Source organism: Coffea eugenioides, unplaced genomic scaffold (assembly GCF_003713205.1).
Source record: "Coffea eugenioides isolate CCC68of unplaced genomic scaffold, Ceug_1.0 ScVebR1_607;HRSCAF=1312, whole genome shotgun sequence".
In the NCBI taxonomy this organism is placed as follows: Eukaryota; Viridiplantae; Streptophyta; class Magnoliopsida; order Gentianales; family Rubiaceae; genus Coffea; species Coffea eugenioides.
The window spans coordinates 18,003-30,119 of record NW_020864461.1 but is presented as its reverse complement, the minus strand read 5'-3'; the positions used below and the strand labels follow the sequence as shown (position 1 = coordinate 30,119).

General features: G+C 35.4%; 1 protein-coding gene across 1 annotated transcript; it reads left to right on the top strand.

Moving 5' to 3' along the window:
* Positions 1–3,348: 3,348 nt before the first annotated feature.
* Positions 3,349–7,110, top strand: LOC113758624 (putative late blight resistance protein homolog R1A-3). Its single transcript, XM_027301396.1, has one exon. The coding sequence runs from the start codon at positions 3,349–3,351 to the stop codon at positions 7,108–7,110; it is 3,762 nt and encodes a 1,253-aa protein (XP_027157197.1).
* Positions 7,111–12,117: the final 5,007 nt, after the last annotated feature.

Sequence of the window (12,117 nt, the reverse complement as noted above, 5' to 3'; positions counted from 1 at the left end):
TGGCATTATAAGTTGTAAGCACTTTTTTATCTTAATTTATGTTGTTTCCATATTACCCCAAGTTATTGTATTTTAATTGTGGTAATAATTAAAATATGAAACATTCCAACTGAATATATCTCAATAATAATGGTAATTAAAATGAAAAGCTCCTTATTAAAACTATTTAGCAACCCTTACATTTCATCTCCAATTTTTATGTGCATCAAAGTTTCTTATTCGAAACAATTTCTTACTCAAAATAGTTTGACCAATTTCATTAACCACAATTTAAGATTGTAAAAAATATTAGTATAAAAAAATAGATGCTCTTAGAACAAAAGAGAATAAGAAAAGAGTCCATATTCATTGAGAGAATCTTGATATGAATATCATGAGACAGGTACATAATTATGTGCCTTCTATCAGTATAAAGAAATACTTAAAAAGAAGCAAAAATAAAAGAATCCAACTATTTCTATTAATTGAAACTAAATAGCCACTAAAGCTGTATAAATCATTATATTCTTATCAACCACAATAACACTTAGATAAATGTCAATAATCCAAATTCAACAATACACCTCATATTATTCAATTCAAATTCACAAAATTTTTTATGAAAAGTTCAACTGGAAAGATATAAAATAAAATGTTCGTGCAAAGTTGGATATGAGCACGATTCATATATTTTATTCTTCAAGAATTAATTCATTCTAACTGTACAATTGCATTTTATTTGTCTTAGCAAGGAAAAATAATATTTAAAATGTTGATACAAATTTTTTTTTATTTCATAAAATTTGTTGATTTCACCATAAACTTAACTTTGGGGTTTATTTTTAAGCAAGAAAAGGCACGTCTAGACTCTGGTTCGTAAACGAGCTTTCCAAAAGGGTAAAGAAAGGGATGAGTGCGGTGAAAATAATTAGAATGACAAAATCTAACTAATCAATTTATTTATTCTAATACCCATTTAGAAATTGATTTTACGATTTAAGCCTTTATTTTCTAATAATTAAGAATTCTATTTACTAGGCTTACACTTGATATGTATGCATATATTTCCTGTTTAGCAATACTTTTTCTACAATATTTAAAAAAATAATATTATGATTTTATGGTAAAAATATTGTGAGTATACAACAACTTTGGTGAAAATAACCGAATTAGGAATTATTTATCAAAGGTAAATTCATAATTTACCAAAAAGATTGACATAAATTAAAAAAAGAAAACTCGAAATAAATTCAAAAATAATTGGTCAAAGAATTCATATTTAGATGGTCTTTGGAATAATAATTGGTTAATGAAAATATGACATGTTTTATTATCAGGTAAACAATCAAATTTCACAAAAAATCTATATATAAGACGTTATATTTGGGTTAATATAATCACGTGCAAAGTACGCGAACTATTACTAGTTTATTAAATGGATTGTTGATTGAATTCTTGTTGTTAATCTCAAAATCAAATTAAAGTCCTATTTCATTGACATAAGCAATTATATATAACGTGCAAGATTAATCAAAATAATTTGGCAGTATGGTGTGATTGACCCGGTTGCGAAATTAGTGCTGCTAGATGTATTAAAAGATTATTGAGAGCGTAATTAATGCTGTATTATTCAAACATTTGGACTAATGATTAAGGGTCTTGCAATGGAGTCGTTTTCTACAATTTTTTTTAAATAATCCAAGAAATGTCCATTGACTATTTGTCCTTTCTTTTCTATATACTAGCAATCTATGACCAGAGAAAGAGAAGAGCACTCGATTGTGAGGTTTTGCAGTTCTTATCTCCTTTCATATTTGAGAGTTGTCTCATCTCTAAATTGAGATCTCTTCTGGTTCTCTTATTAGTCTTTGATTAGATGGCCTCCAGTACTATAGTATTACTTGCATTTCTTCCGCTTTGGATTGGATGTTTTCTGTCCAATTTTCAATTTAATTAAAATCATGGGAAGTTATGATATAGGTTTTTAAACTAGAATGAGTTAAATTAAACATTTGGCAAACCACAAGAAGTTTTTGATATTTTACTCTTTTAATTTTGATTGAGATATGTGATTCCTCTGTGTGAAAATTGAAAATTGAAAATTGACCTGTGTGAAAATTGAAAGTTTAACAAACGCCAAACAATTGAGCTGACAAAGCGTTTTTGCGATTGACTAAATTGTAAACAGCCCCAAACGTTTCAAAATTTTAATGATTAAAGGGAGCCCTTTTTGATTGGTTAGACAGCCGCAGGGACCTTTGTTGACAGCATTACAATTAACAACCACCAAAATTATCAGAATAAATACTAATAATTAATTCCAAGGTAACCTAATCTAATCTTAAATAGGGGTACTAGTTATCTTAACTTCCTACTAGTTATCTGAAAAGGGTCATAAACTGAAATTATAAAAATGAAACTTATAGTTAATGTAGGTATTGACAAACTCCAACTAAAAACATAGGGGTGAAATTAGAGATTGTGGTGCTTACCAATTTTACTTAAAGCCATCGTAGACAGCTCTTAATGTGAAAATTTGTTGTTTGATGGCAAGGCAATAAACATGGAAATCAATAGAGTCCAAAGCATTAAAACCTCTATTTGTTATAAAACACCATACCATAACTTCTAGAGAAAATTACATTTTAGCCCCTGTGATTTATCCTTTTTTTACATATCCCCTATGATTTCAAAAGCTATACATAACCCCTCATGGTTTGGATTAAAGTGTCAAAGTAACAGAAATAGTCACTCGTAACGGAACTTCTAAAAATGTCGAAATTACTCTTATAAATACATGACACATTAACCCGTATGATTTTTATATTTTATCATATAATCCTCTTACGGTTTAATATTTTGCCAACCCCCTTATGATTTTCAAAATATACACATAACCCCCCTTGGTTAATACATAAATTTCAACTTTACATAAGGGTAATTTTGACATTTTAGGTGATGCCGTTATGAATGATCATTCCCGTCACTTTGACACTTTAATTCAAACTATAAGGGGATTATGTATAACTTTGAAACTATAGGGGGATTATGTAAAAAAAGCTAAATCACAGGGGGTAAAGTGAAATTTGCCCTAACTTCTATTTGTACCATTCAAGCAGTTGGACTAGTGGATAAACGCATGTGCAGTGGGTTTTCTTTTTTTTTTTTTTTTTTTCCCAATCATCGAAGAAGTATCCAATGACTATTTGTCATTTACTTTCTGGACGCTAGCAATCAACGTGCGGAAAAGGGGAGAGCACTTGTTTTTGAGGTTTGAGGATCTTTCTAATCTCCTTTCATATTTGAGAACTGTTTCATCTCTGAAATTGAGAAACATTCTGGTTCCCTTCTTGATCTTCCTTTTATTAGATGGCCTCCACTAGTATCACTTGTATTTCTTCCATCTTGGATGATCTGGAAGCGCTGGAGAACGATTATCCAGAATTTCCAAATTGGCCGCAGAAGTACCTGAGACGCATGCTAAGATATCTGAGAACATTTCTTCTGTGTGCGAGAAAATACAGCAACGATGATGTGCAATTACCATTTGACAACAAAAAGAACCAGGCAGATAATCATCATGCAAGCCTAGAAGCTCTGGCAGTTCGGATTGGAGAAGCCATTCCCAAGTGGGCAAAGGAGATCCAATCTTCTGATCAGCCTTGGAAAGTGGTCCATGATTTAGAAAAAGACATGGGATCCTTCGAACAAGAAATTTGCGAATGGTACGTCTTTTTCTTGGGTTCCTCGTCACGGCAGTCCAGTAATTCGGTCGTTCGAAAAGATGACCTTATGGAATTCATGGATTCTCTTCTGGAGAATCTAGTGAATTATCTTCCAAAGAGTCGGCTGGCACATCAAGTTGGACTAATTAAAGCCCTTGAAGAGAAGCTGGCGTTCATGAAAAACTTCATCCGTTTTCTCACACTGCATGGCGTTGAAAACACAGAATTGGGACCTTTGTTGGTTCACACTGAAGCTGTGGCTATCAATGCAGCAGGCCTCTCTTATAAGTTCCAGTTTAAGAAGGGTTTCGGATCGCCCAAGGATATCAAGGAAAGCATTTCGGAACTGCCGCAGAAGATTATTCCTGTTGAACCGCAAGTCCTTGAGACTTGTATCAAGGCCCTGATTGCTTCAAAATTATCAAGACAATCATACGGAGATACAGATGAGCACATATTGAGAGACTTCTACCATTCTCTCCTGTGTAATCTTTGGGAGAAACTAAAGCATGGTACTTGTCCTGTGATTTTGCGTCAACTACAAATGTTTTACGAGGGGCTCAATTCCTTGAGAACCATTTTGAAGGAGAAGCCAAAGGAGTTCGATGAGAAAGTAAGAGATCCTACTCGAGTCGTGAAATGTTATGGAGGAGATTTTATTTCCCCACTCTCTCTGAATGCAATCAAAGACGCCATACAAGCCAAGGATATGGATATCGTGTGTTCTGAGTTATTGGAAATAATTAAGCTCATCGATGCAGTAATCACAGAGAAGTGTCCAGAATCATCATCATTCACTTTTCCTACGACCAATGGACTGGGCTTTGTTGATTCCCTTCTAGAAAAGATGATGGATGTGACAAGTTCTGAGGCCGGCTCGATTGCTTTGATCGATCATCCAATTCAAAAAGTCCAGGAAGTACTTGTTTGTTTACGTTCTTTGCTGTGGAAAATTGTGGAGCTGCAAAATGAAGATGAGGAGGTCCAGGCAATTTGGAATCGTATTGTTGGGGTGGCATACAGGATAGAGCTTTTTATTGACTCCTTAATAACTGGAAATATCTTAGATTCTTCTTCAATGTCCATTCATTCCATTTTAGAAGAAATGAACATCATTAAAGCTGCGGCCTTGAAGATTTGTGATAGCGACAGACTTGGTGGAAAAGTTAAGGAAGTAACGAAGAGATTCAATCACATGCCACAAGAAGGAAGTAAGCCAATAGTCAATGATGTGGTGGTGGGATTCGAGGATGAGACGGCATCGATAATCAATGGACTCAGATATGGATCACGCCAAGTGAAAATTGTTTCCATTGTGGGTATGCCGGGATGCGGTAAGACAACTTTGGCTAGAAAAGTGTACAATGATTCTTCAGTGAATTCCCATTTTCAAGAGCGTGCTTGGTGTACTGTTTCTCAAATATATCAAAAGAGAAATCTGTTGCTTCAAATTTTGACTTGTATTGAGTCCAAGCTTCCTGAGGATGTTTTTAAGATGGGTGAAGAAGATCTGGCTCTTCAAGTCAAAAGACGTTTGCTGAAAAACAGATATCTCATTGTTTTGGACGATGTATGGGACATTGATGCATGGAACGGATTGGAAGCCTCATTCCCTGATGATGGAAATGGAAGTAGAGTTATCTTGACAAGTCGGCTCCGTGGTGTTGCTCCGCAAGCCAAACTCGACCATGAACCGTATTCTCTTCCTCAACTCACTCCTAATGAGACCTGGGATTTGCTAAAAGGGAAGTTATATCCTGGACAAGATTTGGCTCCTCCAGAACTATGTGAAATTCGACAGCAAGTTGTGGAAATGTGTCAAGGACTACCTCTTACGGTTGTCATTCTTGCCGGAATTCTCTCAAGGATGGACCGATATGGTTGGAAAGAAGCTGTGGAAGGTTTAAGTTCAAGGAATGTTTCTAGTACGGAACAATGTACCGCTACATTAGAGCTGAGTTACAAACATTTACCTGATAATCTGAAGGCATGTTTTCTTTATTTTGGAGCCTTTCCAGAAGACCATGAACACAATACCAGGAGGTTGATTTCTCTATGGGTTGCTGAAGGTTTTGTTCAAAAAACTCAGCTCAAGAGATCAGAGGATGTGGCAAATGATTACCTGATGGAACTTATTAGCAGAAGCTTAGTCATAGTTTCGAAACCAAGATCCATTGATGGGGTCAAAGCTTGTCGCATTCACGATTTGTTATATGAGTTTTGTGTGACAAAAGCCAAAGAAGAAAAGCTTTTGCAGCGGGTACGTAGGTATGATGACTTATCTGCTTTCACTTTGCCATGTTACCTACGTCGCTTATGCATTATTGATTCTAAGGTCGAGCACTTTGACAACTTGAGGTTATTTTCTCCTGCCATACGCAGTCTATTATTATTCAGTCACGATGAAGACAGTAATAGTTTTGACCTTCGATTCATTTTTCACATCATCAAACTTGTCAAAGTGTTAGATTTGAGCCAAATTGGACTCGACCCCTTTCCTAGAGAGGTAGAACTGCTTGTTCACTTGCGCTACTTGGCGATTCTAGGTCGAGGTAAAATCAGTCTCCCATCATCAGTATGCAATCTCCCGAATTTGGAAACTTTGATTTGGCGAAATTCTTCAACTCATCGTTCAGTTTCACTACCAGATACCGTATGGAACCTGAAGAAACTAAGGCATTTACAACTAATTGATGAGGTCGATAAGCATTATTGTTTTTTTTTCCCTAGAGACAATCTTGACAACTCGTCACAGTTGCGTGACTTAGATTTCTTGTCCTGTTTGTCTCTCGATCCTGAGGAAAACATCAGCAAGCTGTTGAGAAAGTTTCCAAATATCCGCAAGCTGAGATGCTCTGTCAATCTGAAGCCAGATGTTCAATATCATGTAGCAATGGATTGTCTAAGTCAGTTGGAATCACTCAGTCTGAGTTGCGTTATTTACGGCGGTGGCCGATATCAGTTAGATTTCCAATTTCCTTTGACTATTAAAAAATTGACCCTATCTTATTTTCGCTTGCCATGGAGCAAAATGGCAGCAATTGGAAATCTACCCAATCTTGAGGTACTCAAATTACTCAAACAAGCCTTTGAGGGGGAAATATGGGAAATGGAAGTGGAGAAGTTCCCTAAAGTTCGTTTCTTGAAATTAGCTTCCTTGAACATTGTGAAGTGGACAGCCTCCTCCGAGTATGAGTACGAGGACCAGTACTATTTTCCTCGTCTCCAGAAGCTAGTATTGGATCGCTGTGGAGCGTTGCAGGAGATCCCTTCTTGTTTGGGAAATAGCTATGCCCTTGAAATAATTGAGGTGTCAAAATGTCCCAGCTGTACCAGTTCATTGGAAGAAATTCAGGAAGAGCAAAGAAGCAATGGAAATACCGATCTGAAGATCCTTATCTCATAATGGACGATTGATCTTCTCAAGTAAGTTTGCTTTGGACAGCCAGTTTACTTTACATTTGTTTTTTAAGTACTTTACTTATGTACTGCTACGGGTTATGTTTATCTGTTTTGGCATCAAGATCAAGTTGTTCTTTTTCTTAATAGTTTTTCTTTTTCTTTTTCTTAATTAGCATTGGAAGGCTGCAAGATTTTGGAGGACTTCCCTTCTTGTTTGGAAAATATATCAACTCTTGAAATAATTGAAGTATCTAAATGTCCCAACTCTACAAGTTCAGTGGAGCAAATTCAGGAAGAGCAAATACTGATCTGAAGATCTTTATTTCACGATGGATGACTAATCTTTCCAAGTGTGTTTGGTTTGGTTTGGTTTGGGAGCCACTTCAGTCTACTTTTCTTTTTTAACCCTTTATTTCTGTACACATACTGGTTATGTTGTATCTGTTGAGCATCAATCAAGATCAAGTTGTTCTTGTTTTCTTTGCAAGTTTCTTGTTATTCCTGTGACCGAATCTTGTACTGGGATATAAACGTACCCCAAGTACTCTGCTTGCACAACTGAGTTTGCAAATTTTCCAAGAACTTATTTGTCTTTATTGGGAGATTTCTGGTAGTTGACAAAATAACTTTTGATACAAGCATGTACCAAAATTGATTGTTGTACAAAATGAAGGAAGAAACCCAAAAAAAAAAAATTTTCTTAAATCCCTCCCTACATTCTTTATGTTCCCAACTACTAGACTTTAGATTCGAACCTTGAATCTGAAGTCAAGGAGAAGCCAAGTTAAGAGAGTTAATTGTGCTAACTTCACTTGAGCATCGTCATAATCCTAAAAGCTCTCTTTATTGTTTTAGAAAGATTATGAAACTTTTTGTAAAGTTGTTTATTAAACGTTTTAAATTGTTCTAAAATTGATATCTTCCAAAATAGGTAACATTCAGGGCAAGGTATGACTGGAACATTTTTGAAGAGATTTCAGCATAATTTTTAGGGCCACCCCAACTTATATAGTTTAACAGGAAATGATGGCTTCAAAGATGGACCTGGAAGGGCTCCTCCAAGTCCAGATACTCTTATCCAAAGATTTAGATAATTCTCCTGTCCATCCTTAAAATTCTAAAAATTTTCAAAATGCCCTTTAAATTTGAATATTTTGGAGCTACAACTATATATTTTAGTTTGCAAAAAATCTACTCATATTATCTCTACCTCAGCTATATTTTGGAGTATACTTTTATTGTGGTTCTACAAGTCAAACACATTACATGAGGGAGTAGCTAAAAGTAATTTTATAGTATCCAAAAAGCATAAAACCAGTTTAGGTGACCAGAAGAAAATAGTACATTCTCTCATGCTGCGTTTGGATTATTTAAAAGATATTTGAATTTATAAGTCATCAATTATTCTAATATTTAATATATATATATATATATATTGATAATTGGTGAATTACAAAGTCAAATGCTTCTTTATAAATCCTAATAACTAAAGTGATTGGGGTGAATTTCAAATCCTTCATTAAATTTGTCAATCCAAATGAAGCCACAAAGTTTTTTCACGACTCTTTTGCATTGAAAACAACTTTGCAAGTGATCTAGCGAACAATAAACATAAAACTGTGCAAAGAAATTGGATGGCAAAGAACTACTTCAATACTTGTAAAATTATTCAAACTCGACAGAATTCAAAAATCCAATTCGAAATGCCTAGATCTCCGCTACCAAAACATGGTACAATGTAATTCTTAATGGGACTAGTAAATTGAAGGAAACAAAGAAATCATCTAGCAAACGTACCAAATATGCAATAAAATCATTTGATGCTAATATCACTTAATCCAGGCTCCACATCTGCTCGAAAGTTGACTCTAGAGGGTGGTTGTGAAGCAAGTAGAACCTCCTTAATGTTGTTTAAGATTCCTTTGTCATTGGGGTTTCCGGAGCTCACATACTTTTGGTGGAAATGCTCATAAGATGTCTGCACGAGGCATAATATAGAAATTGCATCATAATTTGTTTAAGCAGCTATTTAGACTGACCTTCTATGTTTATATGCCAAAGCAGAAATTTCCTCAAAGCTGTGCACTTTAAATAATTGTTGTACCGACAATTCAGTACTGATCTCAAAAGAATTGCCCGTTAATTAATATATTTGACATACATGAACTACAATCATGCAAGAAAAATATGCATTAATTCAACTTTGAGATAAACCGTGATGATATAAGTACTGTTGGCATAAATGAAAGTATAATGGGCAAACCTGGTTTATAGCAATTAGATAAACATGATATCAAGAAAAGCCGGCAAGAAAACTCATGGCTACAAAACTGAATAATGTCAATGCCACAGTCTCCGCGCGGTACAGTTCGGATCTCGCTTCGGCAGTCGCATCACTTGACATCTACTAAAACCAGTCAAAGGTTAAAACTCCAAAAGACTATTATCCTCAATGGGTTTCAGTTCTATTAAGATTTCGTGATAAGTACTTACTAATTTTTGGCTTTTTGAATTTCAACAGATCCTAAAATTAGTAAACTAAGTAACCATATTATTACTACTGGTATTCTTAATTAGTTCACAAGTGTGAGAAAGTTAACTATCACTTTTGCCTGTAAATGTCAATGACAGAACTAAGAGTGGTAAGTCATAAGCCCTTTGGACGTTTGTTGGGTGTCAAACCAGCAAAAATAAAATTCCTACTCTTAAGTCACGAATTAAGTCCACTATGGTACTGGAGCAGGGACTTAGGCTGTGCAATGGGTTACTAGCTTCACCCTGGTGCCAGAGTTTGCTTGATCCGATATACCAAAGTGTATTAATTACGTGAAAGACAAAATTCGAATATAGCAGCGAGCAGGGTCGAATCCACAGGGACTTGGGAATTTATTTTGAATGAATGTAACATTAAATAAAAATGGGGGAAGTTGATATGGAACTGTCTAATTTAATTGCTCAAATTAAAAATATAAAGTAAATTGACGGAAGGAAAATCTCTAGTCAAAGGTATAATCTCCACTTATGGTTCGAATCACTGATCACAGATGCAGAGATAAAATCTTTCATTTACAAATAAACTGGTTATGGTTGTCAACAAGCTCTGACAACCTGCCTAACCTTACTGATTCGATAACCACAACAAGCTCTGTAGTTATTGCCCTAGCCAATTAAGCAGTCCTAAACACGCTCTTAGGATTTAACCTATTGACAGCATTAATCATTAGACTGGCCACCAATTATAACCAACAAACACACACGCTCGGTTTATTTAGGCTATATCATATATTTCCGCAACAACGACTCAAAAGTTTCTACTACAATTGAATCATATCACTTGCCACATGCACTAAAATTACCCAACAATTACGGATTGAGCACTCTTAGATGGCTGTTAATTACTCACACAATTAAACAGTGATCAAGTATTTAATTGCAAGAAATAATCATATGCATAAGTGAACAGGAAATATATAAACACTTGCAAATTAAAGAACGTAGGGAAATCAATTCGATCTCACAGTTTTGTCGAACCAAAGCTTCGATTTAACCTCTGACTAGATGAAGAAATTAGCCACTCCTCATAGTTGAATTGCAGCCAAAAGTACTGGATTGCAAAGGCATTGCGTTTTTACTAGAAAGCAAGGAATAAAAGATGTTTTTCCCGTTGGGGAATATTGTCGAACACCTGGCGTGTGTCAGAGGCCAGTCCAGAGAAAGGAAACTAGAACTAAACTAAAAAGCTAAACTAGAGGTCCCCCCTTGCTTCTGTACGTCCTCTCCTTAAAAAGCCAAAAGTAAGATGACTAAAAGCTATCTCCGGTGGTCCCCACACATGTGGACAAAGTCTCCAAAATTACTCCTTCTTCCAAGTCTCTCTACGTTGCTTTCTTTTAAGAGCCCAAAATGACTTATAGCTTTGTGGTCCCCACCAATCCAAGGCCTAAGGATTGAAGCCCTTAGAAGTCTCCATATTCTCCATAAAGTCCCTCCTTTTTGGTAGTTTTCTGCTTCATTCCTGAAATTAAGTCCCGATACCAAATATGAGTAAATATCAGCAATTAACACAATATTTGTCAGGGATAGAAGGGAAAATTAATAATTAAAATACCAACAATTAACACCCTATCAATTCCCCCCACACCTAAACCATGCTTGTCCTCAAGCATGAGAACAAGAAACAAACACCAATATTTGATAGTGGCTATTGCTCTATCCAACAAATTGCCAAGATACCAAGAAAAATAATATTCAAGCATCAATGGTCAAGTCCAAGAAACATCACTCCGGTTAGCTTCTAAACCACAAATGCCTCTAATTCCAGGTTAACTAATCTAAGAAAAAGGAATGACACACAACAGTTATCAGCAAATGGTCCAACTATTAACCAAAATCTCAACATTAAATCCATAATTCGGCAAGCTGACTTTTATTACACACTAACACAACCTTCACTTTTTTTCACATTTTTTCTACTTTTCTCTCTTTTTTTTTTCTTTCAATAGTAACAAAAGACTTAGTCGCTAGCCATTTGAGCCTTTTGACGCGAACTCCAACATTGGCCAGATGAAGGAGCCCGGTTACTCAGCTTCTATCGCCACGTGACCACGTACTCATAGAAGTTACTACCTTTTGACGCGAGAATCAACACTTTTAGGTGCAGATCCCCGGTTACTCAGTAGTAACTAATAGCGGAGTACAGTCAAGTTTATTCATAGTTAAAAATCACAAAAACTCAATATAACACAAAAACCAAAAGAAAACTTGCATCAGCTAGCCTCATTTTCAAACATGGAGAACTAAAGTTAATAACCGGACCAATTCACACGAAAATGCCAATAATCATTCCCTATGCCTAGGAAAGTTAACCAAAAATTATAAGAGTAAAACAATCATTGATATTCACCAAAGAGATGTTTTTGGATTCAACCACATTAACTTGGTACCCTTTTATTATTAAAACTTGGCAATAGCAGAAATAAAGGCAACAATCCAACATCAAACTTGGCATCAC